Raw genomic sequence first — 19,220 nt, 5'->3', positions numbered from 1 at the left:
CAAGTTTTGCTCTTATTTCACCCCCAAGACTTCAAAAATTTATGTAAGGTAAGTACATATCTATAAATATCTCTACTTTTTTAAGTTTCCAGCCAGGAAAACTACCCTGACAATCTGAAAGACAGATTTTGCATAAAGGCTTGCCCACCTGTGTGTGGACAGTGAGGCTGTAAGGCGATTAGTGTCCCTTGTGGTGTGGGGAGGACAGCTCTCCTGCTTGAGATCAGTGTGAATGGGAGCAGGAAGCAGAATTACTGCGCCTTTTTCTTTTTTTGCCTCCCTGTGCTAAGCATAGATAGTGTGCTCAGGAGGTGTTTTGCCATATGAAAAGGTGGAAGGTAAGTGAGGAGGAGATTCTTTGGCTAAAATATGAGTGCAATGTTACGCTCTGTAGTGATACTGTTTGTGGGGTGTGGCTGTTCCACCTAGTGACGGCAGCATCTTTCTTGCAGGCCCAAAGACAACGATGGAGTGCCAGAAATTCATCAAGTTTGGGAACCAGCTTCTTCGCCGGAAAAATGTGGACTGCACTCGAGAAGACAGCCGGCTCTCGCGGTGCCTCAACACCTTTGACTTGGTGGCCCTTGGTGTGGGCAGCACTCTGGGGGCAGGCGTCTATGTACTGGCTGGGGCTGTGGCACGAGTGAATGCGGGCCCTGCCATTGTCATCTCCTTCTTGATTGCTGCCTTGGCTTCTGTGCTGGCTGGACTCTGCTATGGAGAATTTGGTGCTCGCGTTCCTAAGACAGGATCAGCTTATCTGTACAGCTATGTGACTGTTGGCGAGCTGTGGGCCTTCATCACGGGGTGGAATTTAATCCTCTCCTATGTTATCGGTGAGTATGGTGGGCATGCAATAAGACCGTACCAAGTCCAGGATGGCAGCCTTGTTGGTACCATCAGCCACGTTTGTGTGCCTGCATTGCTCTGCACTCACTGAAAATGTGAGGGCTCTTTGGCAGGGTGCACTGACTGTGGCTGCTGTCACTTGGCAAGGTGAGTGCTGTCCTGCAGGCTGAAGCTTTGTAACGAAGGCAAACTGCTACTTCAGCTACTTCCTCTGAACTCCCACATCATCTCTTTGGCATATCCTGGCTGCTGCACACTTGCCAGGGAGCAAGTGTTCCCTATATTGAGAAAGAAGTAGCTGACAGAAGGGTGCTTTTACATGACAGCTCCAGGCTGATTAAGGATTAATTTCTGGTCCCTTCAAAACCTGTTCAGAGCACCTGGAGATCAGAATTCTGCCTCATGAGTGGTTGCAGGATTAAACACGGGGGTGAGCTGCAGGTTCACGGTCTCTGAAAGGTCCGAAACAAATCCCTCCTAAGCCTTTCACTCCCACTAGGGCTGGATCATGCTCTGAGCATGCAGTGTATTCTTCAGCTGACATATTAAAACTAAACCACTATTTGTCAATTAAGGATTCGTGTCTTTTCAAGCACATTTTGGGCTTGTTATTATGTCTATAGGTAAGGCTGCAGCCAACTTGCCAGTTAAGAGTGAAGACTTACGAGTTAAAATGAAAAACAATGTTGCGCTGAATGATTAAAGGAAGTTTTTTTTTTTTTTAACTGTGTTTTATGAGATATACAATTGTTACCTTGGAGATAGTTCCCATGATGCTGGGGTAAGATCATATCATGAGTGACATAGTGATGTAGCAGCTGCTTGTCTGAGATAGCGCTGGCTCTCATCTGTGTGCTACCTGAAACCTTTTCTTCTCCCTCCTCCCTTTCTTTTACTTTTTAATAAGAAAGAAGAGATTGGGAAACCAAAGTCAATTAAAGTTGTCTCCTCAGGAAATGTGAGTCCTGCGGTTCTTCTATGAATCAAATTCATTGTAGGGAGGAGATGAAAATAGTTTTTAAACAAAGTTAAGCATATAATTTACTCCAGTCTTCTAAAATGGACTCTGCTTAGGCTGCACATACCAAATTGGAACAGTTTTCCTAGTGATTTGTGCTCTGATCCAGAAAAGTAATGCTAAATAGTCTTCCTCATGCTCCTTACCTGGTCGGTTACATTGTGGCCCTCTCTACTGTGATGCTGGACCTCCAAAAAGACTGACATTGCCATGGAAAAAAGGAAAAACCTGATTCTGCAAATTCGTGATGAGATTTACCTCCCTAGCATTACACTCCTGAGCAGTGCCACCATCCTGAGCAGAATCCAACATGGGGGCAAGAACTTAAATTTTTAAGGGACTTGGCCAGCTTGATGTTTTTACTGAGGTTTCAGACATCTGTTCAGAAAATATTGTGGGGTGGAGTGGGATCATGGTGGCCAGCAGATGGTGGGTGGCAGTAGTGTCCAGGGCAGGGTCTTGGAGATGGGGAATGAGGAAAAATGGGCAATTGACTAGTTGGGCAGGGTCTGTATGGTGGGGGAAAGAAGGATTGTTCCAGGACAAGGATATGATGTGAAATTTCTTCAGGGGTGATGGGAGTTGTGCCAGATTGTGGGTGGGGAATGTGGCAGAAAGAGGACGCTGGTGGAAGCTCGTTAACGTGGCTCATCATAGAATCATGTCACAGAATGGCCTGGGTTGAAAAGGACCACAATGATCATCCAGTTTCAACCCCCTGCTATGCGCAGGGTCACCAACCACCAGGCCAGGCTGCCCAGAGCCACATCCAGCCTGGCCTTGAATGCCTCCAGGGATGGGGCATCCACAGCCTCCTTGGGCAACCTGTTCCAATGTGCCACCACCCTCTGTGTGAAAAAATTCCTCCTGATACCTACTCTGAACCTCCCCAGTCTCAGTTTAAAACCATTCCCCCTTGTCCTATCACTATCCACCCTTGTAATGGCTGTTGTTGGGGTCTCCTTCCCAGACCATGTGGTCACCTCCCAGCCTGGTCCCGATCCTGTAGCCAGCTCACACCCAAGCAGATCAGTTGGCCTAAGCACTGTGCAGGGTGAACAGGAGCCATCTGCAAAGGTCGTGCTGACCCCAAAGCCATAAATCCTCCTGGATATGGGCCCTGTGCTCCATGGTTTTCAGCAGCCATAAAGATGTCATCCAGGTGTCTGCGATGCTGGAATAATATCAGAATCCCCTGCTTCCCAAGGCTCTTGGTTACAAAGTTCTGCATGAGCTACTGATAGCATTGTGGAACTGGCTTCCAAGCAACTGGCATTAACATAAAGCATGCAGGAGCTGGTTCTTCCTGTCCTAGAACATGAAATACTGCAGCCAAGGCGAAGAAATGAAAGTAGTAAAAAAAATATCTTTTTCCCTGGAATTTTCCTGAAGCAAAGCTGAAAATTTGTAATGTGATACAGAGTAACTTTTGGAGGTTTTTTTAGATTAAAAGCACCAATGTTCTGTCCCTTTAAGTGCATTCACAGCTTGTGCCTCTGTGTCTCAAAGAGCAGCATGGTACCCAGACAGGCCTAAGCTGTGCCTTAATATGATCGCGTTGACAAGCCAAGTTGCACGGAGAGCATTCCCAGCATTGCTGCAGGTGTTGCTGACCACTGCTGAGGAGGGTTGTGCTGTGGGTGAGCACAGTTTTTGACACAATTGCAGGTACTGGAGTTGTGACCTGAAAACCTGCCTCTATCAGGATGAACTATTTTGGGTATAAGAGTGCACAGAGTTCTCTGAGGAGCTGCTTTGCAAACCAACAGCAAGCCAACCTCTTTTTATTTATTTTTTTTTTTTATTTTTAAATTAGGTAATTCTGTACAGTAGTAATTATATAACAGCATCTAATTGTGTGAGAGAGATATATATGGTGTACAATATTGGTAACCTAACAGTAGTCAGTGTAACACAGGAGAATAAGAAGCAGACTGTCTGGTAGCCAAAGCTACTTGTTTTACACAGTGCTGCCACTGACTGGTGGTTGCTGCTGTTTCATCTCTCTGGAGTGGCTCAATAGCATCCCAGCGTCAGACATCCTGAGACCCCTGGGTCAGTCCTCATCCCAGCAAGCTGTGCCATGGTGTTCTAGAAACTGCACCAAGCTGAGGCCAGAAGTGTCTTTATGCTACTCAGATGCTCCAGTAGTGGAGTCCAAAGAGTCCTGAACTTGGGTAGTGTGCCATCCACCAAAGGTGACCCCCATCCGCTCTGTTCTCTGGCAGGAACCTCCAGTGTGGCCAGAGCCTGGAGTGCCACGTTTGATGAAATCATAGGTGGGCACATTGAAGACTTTTGTGAAAGATACATGACAATGAACGCTCCAGGAGTGCTAGCAAAATACCCAGACATCTTCGCTGTGGTGATAATCATCATCTTAACAGGTAAAACCTCAGAGGCGTTTGTGAGTCTTGGACCTCCACCTTCTGTCATTTCATTGTTTGCTTTCAGAATGGGCACGAGGTCCCATTTGTTTTGGACGACTTACTAAGGCTCTTTCTTTGCTATGGATGTTGGATTTACCTAGATAGCCACAGAGGACTTAGCACTGGGCATATCCTGTTTGTAAGCTTTTTAATTAGTGGGGAGGGCTTTTGATATTTTTGAGCCACTTTTAAAACCATTGATTAAGTTTAGTATAAGGAAGGAAAAAAAAGATGACTTGTTAACCTCAATCAGGTAAGGAAGTCTAATCCTTCTTCCTCTCCCAATCCTATTATACAACAATTTCATTCTGTTGCTCCTCTATTTTTGTTCTCCCAATGATAATCAGCACCGACTGCAAGATCCCAGAGAAATAAATATGTGAAAATCAGTCCTTTTTTTTTTTTTTTTTTTTTTTTTTCTCCAAAAAATTGTTCCAAGACTTTGATAAAGATTTGGAAACGTTTTGAAAATTTCAAAAATTAAAATCCTTCTAAACTTTTACCAACAGCTGTAACTCGCAAAACATTACAAAATTTAGGCTAATTTAAAAAATAATTACTCTTCTCATGTACCTCTGTGGTTTCCAGCATGCAGAAGCTGCAGTGTTGCCCAACAAGGTTATCCTGACATTTCCCACTGTGATCTGGATGGGCATCTCGCAGCATGGGCTCTGCTCACTGGGACAAGCTTCATAAACCAGTGATGCTTTGGCATCTTGAGTTTGAATCTCGTATGTTTTATTTTAAAAGATGGAAATGTGAGCGCGCAGAAATCTCCCCTCTCCCTGAAATGCCTTGGGGTAGCAGTAAGAATACCACGTAGGGCTTCTTTTGTCCTTTTGGCCCACATGAAGTGTTTTGCTTTCTCGTAGTCTTCTTATTAAATATAGGTTGAAGGTTTGGGTTCTTGAAAGTCAGCTACCTGAAGTTACCAGAGCTTGTCCCTCAGAGAGGCTGTGTTACGCCTCGGTGAGATGTTGGTTGCCAGAGCCTGCAAATGTGCTCTTCTCCTGATGGACTTTCTCTGAAGACCATGAGCAGAAAACCTGTTCTTACTGAGCTCTCTGGCAAAGCAGGAGTCCTGTGATGCCACCTTGTTCTGTGTCTTGAGCTGTAAGTAGCTGACCTCCTGGATTCAGTCTCTGTGGAGAATGGCATCGTGTTTTTTGCTGCTCACGTAAAGGTGATTGTTGATCATAACATCTGCCTTTGGCCAAGACCTCTAAGACAGTGCTCCTTCCTGAGAAACCACCTGTGGTGCTTTCTCCAGATGGCTGGGTGGAGTGTGTGGCTGTATCTGGATGCACAGCATGGTGCTGTGAGGTGAAACTTTACCTGGAGCATGTGCCAAATTGGCGTGCTGTGTGGGAACGTGTGTCACATCAGTAATGTGTGGGCAGGAGTCCCCGTCAGCTTTCCCAGTGACTTAATCCTGGCCTACCTGAGCTGCCTGGCTTTGTGGAGAAGCAGAAATACTACAGTGGGCAAAGCTCAGCGTTGATGTTTTCAGTAAGTGAGCTGTTGTGCTGCCTTCGCTGGTGAAATACCTGACTGCATATTTTCTGTTTTTTTTCCCAGGGCTTTTAACCTTTGGTGTGAAGGAATCTGCCCTGGTGAACAAAGTGTTCACCTGCATCAACATCCTCGTCATCGGCTTTGTCGTCGTCTCCGGCTTCGTGAAAGGATCTGTGAAAAACTGGCACTTGACTGAACAGGACATTTACAATACCAGCCATGGCACTCATGGAGACAAGTAAGTTGGACCTTGTCTTTTCAGATTTAAAATTGATGTATATTCATAATTTTCCTCCTGTTTACAGGAGGATTTGTGAGAGATTCAGGGAGCCTGTGAATGGTATGGTTCCCTCCTTTACCAAATTCCAGTGTTGTGACTGGAGTTCAAAGGGGAGAGAAAAGAGCTTTGCAGATAACCTCATACTCAGGGCTGCCCCAGGCTGACTGTTGTGCCTGTATTAAGCCTTGACCAAGTACAGCTGTGTAGTTTTTTTGGACACCTTGGTCATTTCCTTGAAGAATGATTGTATTTATGGAGACCTTGTCCCAGATGCATGAGAAGGTAGGAGGCAAGTTGCAGATTATTTTAATGTGTTGCAGCAGACATATCACAAATCCATTTTTAATGACATTTTGCTACTTGGCCAAAATCCTATATTCCTACACAAGACCAAAATTAAGGAGCTTATAAGGGTAGCCTGTGATACAAGGCCATTCATTTTTTGCTTGAGATTGTTCAACACGTATGACTGCTCTCTTGTCTTTTGAATGTCTCTGCATACATCAGCTCAGTTCTGGCTTGCTATCTAACCCCTTCATGCTGGTCTGCAAGGAAACACAGTTTGGCACAACCTGGAGAGATTTATAAATATTGCATGGCTCTAGTTTGGCTTGTATACAAGCCACTTATTGAGCTTCTCTGCAAAATTCAGCCTGCTGTGAACTTCTTCCCTGTGAACAAATTGCTTCTGTAGGAGAGGTTTCCCCCCCTTCCCTCCTGCTATTCCCAAGCAAGTAGCAATTAGTGCAGTAGCTTTAAAGTACAACTGTAGCTCTTTCACCCATAGCTCTTACTATTTTTGTAATGTCTATCTGGGGTTTACTTTATCATTATTTCCAGAGTAATCCATATCTGGGTTGTACTATTTCTGTAAATAACAAGTGAGCTTTCATCCCTCAGTGGAAGTTCTACAAGAGAGTTTGGATGATTCTTCCTGATAAGATCTGCAGTTTTGGGATTTCCCTTAATTTAATTGCCGTAATTCATCATGACAAAGGCTTTTCTCTCAATTTTGAGTGGCCTCAGTTAACTTGAACTGAGGGGTGTTCTAGACAGTGTTTCAACACAGACAGTTGTATCTCAGGCTTTGATGCTGAGTGCAGGGGAGTCACTAAATGTCTGTCTGTTGACTTTAATGAACTTAGTATCGGGCTCAGCAAAGCATTTGATGTTTCAGAGGTGCAGGCACCTCTCCTCCCCCAGCACAACATGCAGAATTTGGATACAAAGTTGGCATAGGGAATTTTGAAGTTGAGGGTGGAGCATGGGGTGGATTTTAGGCTGTCTCAGCACCCTGCATTGCTTTTTGGTGTCTACTCACGCTTTACCTGAATCCATCTTAGGTGAACAGTGCATAGTTCACATTTTTGTTTGACTTCAGTGTTAAGGATTACATGTTGAGCTTTTTCAAAAGCTTCATTATCTATATAAACACAATAATAGTAAGAGAGGAATCTTAATGTTCATGTTATTTTCTCCCTGTTGTAGCCAAGACATCTTTATCCCCACCAGAAAAACAGATGATGGGAATAAACAGAACCGTTTTTATTCCATGCATTCCCCAAACTGCTGCAGGCCAGTCCAGAGCTCAGCAGTGGGTAGGGCTTAGCATTTTGCCCCGTATTTGTAGTGAAAAGCAGAGCATGTTCCTTTGAACTCCAGCTGTGGGTGTCACTATGAGCTGTATGAAAAGTTTTGTTGTTCCCACCTAGGCAGAATGCTTCTAACCCAGTGCCATGCTTTTTAGTCAAACACAGGGAGAAAAGCTCTATGGTGTTGGAGGGTTTATGCCTTATGGATTGAAAGGAGTCCTCTCAGGGGCAGCCACATGTTTTTATGCTTTCGTGGGATTTGACTGTATTGCTACAACAGGTAAGATGGAGGGCATCTTCATTCCAGTTGTGAACCTGGTTGCTGGTTGATTGGCTTTTGGTATTCTTGTGCAGCACAGATAATCAGTAATCCAGGATGCTGCTTTCATTATTCCTGTGTTAATTTCAGTCCGTAATATATTTTTGACTCAGCTGCTTCTGATAATCAAAGTGCTGAGTATAGACAAGTCCCTGGGTGCATGAATGTTGCCTTCTAGCTGCTGTGGCAGGCTGCATAACCCATCAAAAGAGCTTCTTTTCTTCTTTGCCTCCAGTCCCACAGTTGCTCACTGATAGCACTAACCAGGTCCAGCTCTATAGAAAACATGGCCAGTTGTACTGATCTGACATACAAGAAAAACCAGATTCAGATGCTTTGTGTGACTTAAAGAGTTTGGACATCCCACTCCAGATGATGCTTTAATCAGGTTATTCTGGAATAGGATGCTTCAGTGCCTTCAACTGAAGGTGCTCCATTGGTGTAGTGTATTTAAAGAGACACAGAAAGAGAGCACTTCTCAGGAGGAGTCTGCACTCTAAAGCTGTGCCTCAAAATGAAAGGGAGTTTTTTATCTCCAAGGGTTCAGAGATCTCCTTCTGAGAAAGAAGCCATCAGTATTGTCGCATTTCTCCTGGCTTAGAAGAATCTAATTCCCCCAGAGAAAGGAAGGATTATCCTTAATTTCACATTTGACAAGAGCTGAGGAACAGAGAGGGGAGATAATTACAAAGACAGATAAAATAGTACTGCCTTGTGTTCCAAGATGTTTGAGAAATGCTATAGCTCCATTACTTCAGCTAGCCCCAGGGCCTCTCCGTGGAGAAGCTCATTAATCTGGCTTTGACTTAGAGGTTTATGGGTCTCTGCTTATTGGTTCATCCTCCTGAAATGCCAAGCTTCAGAAATGTACACTTTTTGAGAAGAGCAGCTCTGCAGGACAGAGAAGGCTCACAACTGTTTCTTAATTAATCATTGCCTGAATTGGGAGGTTCTTTTTAACACATTTGTCCCAGTTTGGTAGTCCAAAATTTTCTGTAAAGAAAATAGAGGGATTTTTTTTTGAGAGGGATTTCCAAAGACCCATATGATTTTCAGGTGTGCCATCAAAGTAACTTTCCCTGGAACTGGGTATGTAGGGTGCTCTTGCCACAGTGCAGTTGCTTTGGTGGAGATATATACTGAAATTCTCTCCCAAATATTTGCCCCAGAATTGTGTGATCATTTTTTGTCTTGTCACTTGTGACCGCTGAGCTGTTTTTGGAGCCATGCTATCAGTGGCATTGCAGGAGTAGCTGGTGATAAATTAACTCTTTGGAGAAGGAACTGCTTTTAATCCAAATTGTTTCTGTGTCTGGGTTTACAAGTCCTCCACAGATGTTTATGTCAGGAGTGACAGGAGCAGCAGAACTGGGAGCAAACAGCCAGTCTGGGTTATGTGAAGGGCACCTTAGGCCATGATAGTAGGCTTTGATAGATCTTGCTTGTCCATGAGCTGATATTTCAATTTCTTTCTTCTAGGTGAGGAGGTGAAAAACCCTCAGAAGGCCATTCCTATTGGCATTGTGGCATCTCTGCTCATCTGCTTTGTGGCTTATTTTGGCGTGTCAGCTGCCCTGACACTCATGATGCCTTACTACCAGCTGGATACCAATAGCCCATTACCCAATGCCTTTAAGTATGTGGGTTGGGATGGAGCCAATTATGCAGTGGCAGTTGGCTCCCTATGTGCACTTTCTACGAGGTGAGACACTGCTTTTCCCTTGTGCCTCTTTTACAGCAAATGCTTATCTCCATCTTCTTAACAAAATGCTGCACGTTGGGGCTGTGTAGTGGCTCAGTTTGTTTGCCTTCATCATGTTCCCCTGGGTCATTACTAGAAGAGCTAGATCAGGGACAAAACTTAGAGCTTCTGACATCAAAAAGGCCAGGATTTTGCCCTGTGATAAATTTCAGAGATGTGTGTGACCAATATAACTTCAGAAACTCCTGTCTTAGCAGCAAACCCAGTAGGTGCCCAGTAGGTGGAATATGAATCTAGAATCAGTGAGTCAAGAAGACAGCTTTGTAGTGCAAACACAGTTTGCTTGCAAGACATCCTGGCCTGCTGGGATAAAACATGTCAGGTAGTGTAGGGGGCATCTTCTGGAGCATATCCAGGGCAATCTGTCTGCAGGTTACCTCCAGGACAGCTATCTGGCCAGGAGGCAAGGCAGGCTGGATGCAGAGTATGTCATGTTCTTACGCACTGTGGAGCTCTTTTTCAGATCAACTTAGACATATGCAATTAGATGAGCAACTCATAGAGGCTTGTAGAAGTTAGGGTGTTTTGCCACCTGAGTATCAGGCTGCTTTTATGTCCCATTGCTAAGTTTAGATATCCAAAATCATGGAGCTGTAAGTTAGTTTCCAGCTACTAGCAACGTGGGCATTCAGAGGGAGCCTTTAAAGAAGCTGAAGTGATTGAGAGCCACCCGTTTCAGTTTGTAGTGCCGTAAATTTGATTGCTTTTTTGTGCTTGAGCCCTGCTGGAGGTGTTCTAAGCAGATTACTTCCCCCTTCTTTGTTCTTAGTCTCCTTGGCTCCATGTTTCCAATGCCTCGAATAATTTATGCCATGGCAGAAGATGGACTTCTCTTTAAATTTTTGGCGAAAGTCAATGAGAAGAGGAAAACTCCAATAATTGCTACAGTGACATCAGGAGCTGTTGCAGGTAACATTCTGAGACTTGATGCACGAGTGGAGCAGAGACATAATCTCATCCTAGGAGCAGATAAGTCTTCCTGATGCTAGCCCACTTATTAATTGGATACATTGCACAGCGTGATTTCCCAGAGCATGGCCCAGGTTTCCAAAGCCTGGGAGAGCAAGGGCAGGATGAGTGTGAATAGCTCACTGCATGTCTGTGCTTCTTGCTCAGAGCTCGTTGCTGATATCCCGCCTCATGCCAAGAGCTGCCTTCATCCACTCCCTGCGTGCTCTGTCAGCTTTACAAATAATTAACCCCCTGCAGTGGCAGCCAGCTATGCCTCAGCATCCCTGTGGCCATTGGCCCGGCTTGGCTGCAGGCTCTGTGCACTGTGTGTCTGTAGGTAGATGCTCAGTGGAAGACGCCAGAGCAGCTGGAGACAAGCAGATGGACCCTGTGACACAGACATTTGTTAATCAGTTTATCACAGCTGGTCACAATCCTGTCCTCTCCTTCCTTCTGTCCCAAGAATAGGGGAATTTAACCTAACAGACAACAAAGATGAGTGGCTTATACTCTTCTCACAGCCACCCCCCTTCCTCACAGCACCTAGCAAGCAGAAGGGTGTTGCTGCTTTTTCTTTACCTTCTGCCATCCAAATCTGGGATAAGCCACTGGTGTAGAATGTGCCACCTTTGAGGCGTTGTTACCAAAGTGCTATGATGAGCTCTAAGCTGTGGTGAAACAGCTCAGCCTTCTGCAGCTGCAGCCTGGGCCCTGCAGAGTTTTTCATACAGCTGCTTCGCTGCCACCTTTATCTTCAGGGAACCTTGAGCCCACAGTGGGGAATAAAGAGCCAGAGAAAGAAAGGAATTTGGTTTGCCTTCTCTTCAGATTACCCTATTGTGGTTTACAGCATGTAAACCAAAGTGCAACCAGAGCTGCAGATATGGGGAGCATTTGAAGCTTGAGACTTTGCGTTGCTTTGGCTGTCGAGTTTGAGGCAGTGCATTAGAGACAGACTGGCTCAGGTTCAGCTTTGAAACCCTTTATACAATGGTCTGTACAACAGAGAGTTGCCCAGCAAGACTGTGAAGGCAAAATAATCTGTAAGAGATGGTAGGCTGCATGGTCTCAGGGCTGCTACAGCTACGACTGGGGATTCAGGCAGTGAGGCTATGGTTTAAACACTTGCTCACTGCTCATGATTAGAGGGGAATGTCACTTCAGCTTTGCTTCTCATACAGGCATATCATAGGATGCCCTTGTTTCAGAATACCCATATATGTATAACAGGCTGGCAATCTACTGTAAGAAATGGTTCCTTTGCTTCCAGTTTGTGAGACTGTGCTGTGACATCCTGTGAGGCTCAGGGGGTTACAAGGCAATTGGCATTCATTGAGTCTTCCCTGTCCCCATATCAGCATGGCTTGGGCTCCCTGGATTTCCCTTGCCAGGTCCTGAGCAACAGTCACACTTACGCTGTTGTCATTAGTGCTTCAATACATATTCTGCTGTGTTGGTGTTTTCTTCCCTTTCACCTTCCTCTCCTCCCACAGCTATTATGGCCTTTCTCTTCGACTTGAAAGACCTTGTGGATCTCATGTCTATTGGGACCCTCCTGGCTTACTCGTTGGTGGCAGCCTGCGTATTGGTATTGAGGTATGGATGTAGAAGTAGCCTCACACAGACAGAAACCCACACTCTGCAGTTGGATGCCCTCTGTATTTCTGTAGACCCAGTGACACAGAACTATGGCTGAGAGTATGAAAGACTCATTTCTTCAACGTCATGGGGAATTGTACTCGTTGGAGGTGCAAGAGCATCCTCTGAGCTTGGTTAGCTCCTGGTCCATGCCATCGTAGCAGCAGTCAGACGTCAGACCCTGAATGTCCTAGGAGACGTGCTGGTGGGTAGGAGTGACATGAGTGGTCCAGGATGTCTGCTTCATTGTTACGCTTGTTCCCACTGAGGATACAGTTTCAGGCTGTCTTTTGAAAGGGACTTAATGAGCAAATAGGCTTTTGAAAGGTGTCTCTGTCAGCACAGACATACTGTGCTGAGAGCATTGGAAGGAGCTGTTGTGAGCAGCTTGTCCTTGGACATCTGGACCCATTTTGGTGTCTGAAAAAAAGAACCAGCTAATGATCAACTGCATGGAGGTTCCTTGTTCCTCTGAGACCCTAGAGTGAGAGTTCAGCTGCACACACCTCAGCACCAAGGCAAGATATGGCTGTATTGCTTGTGAGTTTTACCTTTGGTCTGCATCCTTGAGAAAGTCAGCAAAGATACCCTTCAGTCAGCAGTGAAGTTGCTGCCAATTGTGTCAGGCAGTAAGGTAGTCATTGTAAAGTCTAGCATCAGCAGTGAAGCTGAGCAGGTTTTTGCAGGATCAGAGACTCAATGCATGTCTATAAAAAGAGCTGAACTCCCATAGCTTCCCCAAAATAAGACGAAGATTGAGTATCTTAATTGCTTGGCACCTCATGGACAACAGCACTCCACCCAGGAGGACCGACTTTTGAAGATGTTGCTGAAAAATGTCTTCACGTGTTCACTGAGTTATTCAGAGTCTGGTGAATGTTTTTTACCTGCTCACAGCAAATGCATTGAACTAAGAACGGGTTTCAGCTGACGAAGGGCCGACGCTGTATTTTAATACCGTTGCTCTGTGCCTGTGCCATCCACCATGCCCCCCTGTACAGAGCCAGAGGATTTTTCTTGTCCTTCATACCTTCCCTTTGGCTTCTTGGCTTCCTCTTCTCCATATAGCTATAAATGGCTTCTTAATTTGCTTTTGCAAGCTGCAGTCCCTATGATATGGCACTTTCCCCATCATAGATTTGTGGAGCTGACAGACAACCTTGCAGCAGCCCAGGCAGCTGATTTAGCTGCCTTTTGAAGGAACAACTAAATTGTTTCCGAAGCTGTAGGGTGCTGTGACTAATGCCCTGCTGTGGCTGGACCCAAGGATTTCACTGCATTTCACAATTCACGTGTCACAGAAGATCTCATTGTCATCATATCTCCACAGGACTGATCTTAAGGGGTCTAGCAAAATGACCCTTTCCTTAGGCTTGTGGCTGAGAGTCTCCTGCAAAACTCTATTTTAAAAGACAGTTGAAGAATGTTTGTTCTGTCTGGATCCATGTGGTTGTGACTTGTTGAATGAAGTGTTATCCATGTATGCAACAAAAAATTACAGATCTTTGTTTACTTCTTCCTTCATTATGAGGCAGTAGATGGCAGTAGCAGAAGAGACTGATACAGAGGAGATCAGGGCACAGAGAATGTCACTGTGTGCTGTGATCAGCAGCTGCTAGGATGTGATATCTGCTGAGCTGTTAGTTCAGTTGCTTCCACACCAAAACATCATCTCATGAAGGTGAGGGCTTAACAGCCACAGATTACCCCATAGGCTGTTTATGGCTACCTGATTGTTCTCCTACCTATTGCTTCTCCAGTCCTCACTGCTACCACCCTGTCATATTCTGGTGATCAGGGTGGTAGGGTTTCTGAAAGGGAATACTGTCCATCTTAAAACATTGGCATTGCAAACAAGCTTAAAGTGATGATAGCTGACTGTATTTACTCATGTAATTGGTTTTGTAATTCCACATAAAGTCTTTGTTATTCCTCACATTGTCTTCTGAAATAGAAGGCTGTAGACATTACATATGCTTGTTCTGATGCTAGAAAGATCTAGGGTGCAGTCAGTGTGCTGTGTGGTACCCTGCACCAAACCAATAAGCTCTTTGTTTTGCTTCTCTTTTCCTAGGTATCAGCCAGAGCAGCCTAATTTGGCGTACCAGATGGCTCGAACAACAGAGGAGACAGATAACAATGAGTCTGTGAGCACGAGTGAGTCTCAGACAGGATTTCTGCCAGAGGAAGAGGAGAAATGTTCCCTCAAAGCCATACTGTGTCCCCCAAATTCAGACCCTTCCAAGTTCTCTGGCTTGGTGGTGAACATCTCCACCTGCATCATTGGTAAGTACGAGGCAGTGTGGCTGTGGGGCAGTGAGCCAGCTGGGCGATTGTTGTGCTCACCATGGTGGGAAGGCTCACTTCCTTGCTTGTTAAGGATTGCTTGCAATTTCAATGAGATCTGAGGATCTACAGGTTCAAATGAAGACTTCAAAAGCAATACACAGATTAGGTATGTGAGGCTATGTAGGGAAAAGGTATTTGCATTTTCTTGTTTTCAAGTTTTGTTTGCTATGCTTTCAGATTTTGCATTGCCTGCTTATGGTTTGGTGTTTTTTTGTTCTTTTTTTTCCCTCTTGCTAAAAAAAATAAAGCTTTGGTGAGCTTTTGGTGTCTGTTCACAGGTTTCCTTATCGTGGGCAGCTGCGTCTTGACTGCCCTCAAGCCAAGCACGCTGATAAAGGCAGTATGGATTATTGCTGCAATCCTTGTTCTCATTATCAGCTTCATTGTATGGAAACAACCTGAAAGCAAAACTAAGCTTTCCTTTAAGGTGAGTGTCCCGGGAGGTGAAGTTAGAAAAGAGCTCTTCTGAAGGTGGCTGGAGGAGGCAATGCATGCTGTGTGTATCAGGAGGGACTTGGCCAAACGGTCACACAGAGAATGTAAGCGTACAGGTGTATCCAGCAGCACCCCAGGGGAATAAGCAAATTCAGCATAGAAGTGGGGCTGAAAGAGTTAGCTGAGAGCTTTGGGAGGGAATTAGGAGAGCAAGTCATGAGCTATCAGATCAGAGATGGCCATAGAAGACTTAGAAAGAAATGTAAATGGAACTGGAGTCCAGGAGAAGCTGAGAGGACAGAGTCTGATCTAGAGATGTGGCCAGATGAGAGGTGTTTTTGAAACAGATGGCTATAACTTGTGGAAGAAACAGAGACCAGAGGGAAAGGGAATGCTTTTCAGCAGATCAGAATGGCCACATGAGATTGTAGCTATGGGAGAGAGAACCAAAGTAGCAAGATTGTGCATGGAGATCAAAGGGGCACCCGGTCAAAAACGTCAGTTCTTCCTCCAGCTCTATCAGATGGAGTGTGTGTGTGGACCAATGTGAAAGGGTGGCTCAGTCCTTTAACCAGTCCTTTCACCTCCAGGGAAAGGACACCAGCCCTTCTCCTCGTCATGTTTGAAGTACTTTGTTGTCCTGGTAGCTGGCAAGCTTTTCCCAATAGCTTACTCTAAATTTCCACAGCGCACATTTAGCTATTATTTTCATGTTCTGCTGTTAGCTATGAAGGGATGACCAGTCTCTCTTTAACAGAATTAAGTAGGAGGAACTCTTGGCATTTTCCTGCCTTGCTCAAGCACACTATCCTTTATATTGACAAATACAGATCACTTTTCAGTATTATCCTGCAGGTCATGTTTCATCATATTGGTTGCAGGCTATTTCTCCAATTTATAAAGGCTGTTTGGGTTTCTAATCCTTTCCTCTAAAGTGCTCTCATTTTCACTGCTCTTACAGTTAGTGTTTGCAGCTCATCTTGGGTTTGTGGTCCCAAAAGTGGAAACAGAAGTGTGCAGGAGCAGAAAACTTAAGATCTGCTGTCTGAACTGTATATTTGGAACTTAATTCTAAGAGTCTCTTTGCCTGACACTCAGGATATTTGATCTCCCTTTTTTTTTTTTCCTTCAGGCACTCCTCTGTCCAAGGAAAAAATACGATTAGACCTGTCAGAGCTAAATTGTAATGGCTGTTTCTTATCTCCTTGTTGTCTTTTAGGCATTTACAGCCTGACTGCTTTGTGATTTTTCTCCAGAATCTCTCTGGGAATCCAAGGCTGACTGGTTTGTTTCCCAGTTGTTCTCCTATATTTCTTTTTAATAGGTCATTTTTCTTTCTTCCCCAGATTTTGGAGACCTTCCAGGTCTACCAAGAGCTCTCAAAGAAGCCTACTAATGTTTTAAAGATCATTCAGCAATCTTTAGGTACATACCTCACCATCCTAGGGAAATGTCATTTATCCCTGCTATTTGACAATGCCTAATTTAGGAGAATATTCTTCTTCTATTTTCTAACTTGTGTGCCCATCCCCTGCTTAATGATGGGAATGGCTGGTTGCCATGAATGTGGTGTCTTTTCTTTTTTTGTGTGAAATTGAATTCAGTAAAGGCTTAATGTATTTCAGCCTTTTTATTTTTTGTAAATCTCCTTTTCCTTACAGGTGAAGGAAATCCCTTCCGTTTTCCTCTCAGTTCCACCATATTCACAGACCTTTGTCCTCCTCAATTTCATCTGTCCACGCCTCTGCTATTTCTTCACATTCTGTTTTTTGCTTTTTGGCTTTATGGTATTCTGATTTTCTGATCACTGGTGTCGCTGCTCTGGTCTTTTACAGTATTTCCTGCTTTTCTTCCGTTCTGGAGTTATTTCACAGAATCACACAAGATCACACAGTTGCTGAGGTTGGAAGGGGCACCTCAAGAGATCATCCCCCTGCTGTGTACTGCTTAACAGCTACAGTACCTGCTGGGTGAAGTTCCTCAGGTGCCTCCTCTCACCTTTCCTTAACCCTCTCCTGGTCTTCAGTTGGTACCTGCCACAGAGCTACCCATGGTGTTCTTCTTAGCTTGTTCCCCTCATGGCATTGGAGCTGAAGTTGGCTTCTTGTCTCCTTCCAAACCACAGAGCTAGGACAACCATTCTTAAAATGGACTGGAGTGAGTGGTGGTCACACAGGGGACTCACGTCCAGTAGTTAGATCTAACCTTGCCTTTTCTCAGATCCAACAGCTGGGGTGATGGTAGCAGCCATCACATCCCATTAGCAAGGGATGCAACGTTCTTGCCTGCCCTCTGCTCTGCCCTGCAGATGTAATGTATCCCTCTTGCTTTTTCAGGTACCTCTTCTGCCCCTTCTTCCTATCGTGAGTATTTTTGTGAATGTTTACCTCATGATGCAGCTAGACCTAGGCACGTGGATAAGGTTTGCAGTCTGGATGCTCATAGGTGAGTTCAAAAGAGAAGAAAAATATATGTGTTCAAAGTCTTGAGACTTTGTTAACTATAAATTTGCTGTAGCACTCCAGGGAGGGATTCTGCACTCTAAACTGTTGGGTGACCTCTGTGACTTCATTGAAGCCATTTAGGCAGTGTGTCTCTAGCTTTGTTTTAAATTTAAGGGTCATAATACTCTTAAATTTGAGGACAAAACAGCAACCTATCATGCAGCTTATGTGCTTCTTCCATACTGATTTCATGGTCAGCTACATATATATATATATATATTTTTTTTTTAATGCAGTTTTGTTAGTTTGTGTGTGTTTGTACTCGGAGTACACAGGGAAGATGTTGAGCAGTATGTGGCCTGGCATTGTGATTGATTGCCTGATCTATTTATGGTCATCTGTCGGGAGCTTTACCAAGATGCTGCTTTGTAGCTTCTTCCTGCAGTGGTAGGAGACTTGCAGGGTCAAAGACAGATGAATTGGGATTGTTCAGCCTGGAGAAGAGGAGCCTCAAGGGAGACCTTATTGCTGTCTACAGTTGTCTGAAAGGAGTTTGTGGTGAGGGGGGTGGGGGGGGGTTGACTCTTCTCCCAGATTACAGTGATGAGAAGGAATGGCCTCAAGTTGCACCAGGGGAGGTTCTGCTTGGATGTTAGGAAGAATTTCTTCTCAGAAATAGTAGCAGTGCATTGGAAGAGGCTGCTGAGGGAGGTGGTGGAGTCACTGTCCCTGGAGGTGTTCAGCAAATGTGGAGATGTGGCACTGAGGGATGTGGTCAGTGGGCAGTATGGGTGGTAGTAGACAGCTGGACTCGATGATTGTAGAGGTCTTTTCCAGCCTTGGTGATTCTATGATTCTATGAATCAACAAGGGCTGCTTGAAGCAGCTGCCCACTTGCTCTGAACCTGATCAAGGCAAAAGCCATGCTCTAAATAGCTTCTTTTTTGCCTGGATCTCATTTTTCATGTTTCCTCATTCCCTTTTTCATTCCACTTTACCTATGGATGTTAGCACTTTGCCAGGTCGTCCTAAGCTCAGGACATCTCGGTGCTAAAGCAGCACTGCTTTGTGCAGCGCCAGACAGAAATTCATCCAGAATTGGAACCCCACTGTGCAAACTTCATGGACTGCCAGAGCATTTTTGTTTCTTTAATGTGAAAATTCCTCTCTGTGCCTTCTTTTAAGATGTCACGGGGCATCAAAACAAGCTGAAGAAGGAGGGTTGTGTGTCACCATGTGAGGAATCCATATTAAAAGAGAGAGCTGTGGCTGTGAGCCAGCACAAGCAGGGTGTGCAGAGGAGCAATCTTTGTGTTGGCACTTTTACTTTTTCATTTGTTTTTTTGTTCCAAGTGCTGGTTTTATAACCTGGGTTAAACCTAGCTTTCTTTTCCACGACGGGCAGTGATGCCAAGATGCAAGCTGTCAGGAGGGCTGTAACCTGGATCTGTGACCTGTGCCTGTAGGTGTGAGCAGTGGTGTCTGTCCCCTTACAGAGCTAACTTCCCTCTCTCCCTTGGCTCCTGCAGGCTTTATCATCTACTTTTCCTACGGAATATGGCACAGCGTGGAGGCTGCGTACGCAGCATCAGCAGACACAGAGAGAAGCATGGACACTGCCTCAGACAGCTGCAAATGA

The 19,220-nt window shown here is 44.9% G+C and overlaps 1 protein-coding gene across 1 annotated transcript; it reads left to right on the top strand.

The window, feature by feature from the left end:
* Positions 1-466: 466 nt before the first annotated feature.
* SLC7A1 (solute carrier family 7 member 1) lies at positions 467-19,220 on the top strand (the record flags this gene model as incomplete). Its single annotated transcript, XM_079549154.1, has 11 exons — positions 467-836; positions 4,096-4,254; positions 5,875-6,049; positions 7,839-7,963; positions 9,482-9,704; positions 10,534-10,673; positions 12,209-12,311; positions 14,428-14,639; positions 14,981-15,129; positions 17,474-17,582; positions 19,111-19,220. The coding sequence occupies 11 exons, from the start codon at positions 467-469 to the stop codon at positions 19,218-19,220; spliced, it is 1,875 nt and encodes a 624-aa protein (XP_079405280.1).

The sequence above is a fragment of the Tetrao urogallus genome (assembly GCF_951394365.1).
Source record: "Tetrao urogallus genome assembly, chromosome: 1".
NCBI classification, from domain to species: Eukaryota; Metazoa; Chordata; class Aves; order Galliformes; family Phasianidae; genus Tetrao; species Tetrao urogallus.
Note: the sequence above shows the minus strand (reverse complement) of the source record. Positions and strands in the feature narration are given on the sequence as shown.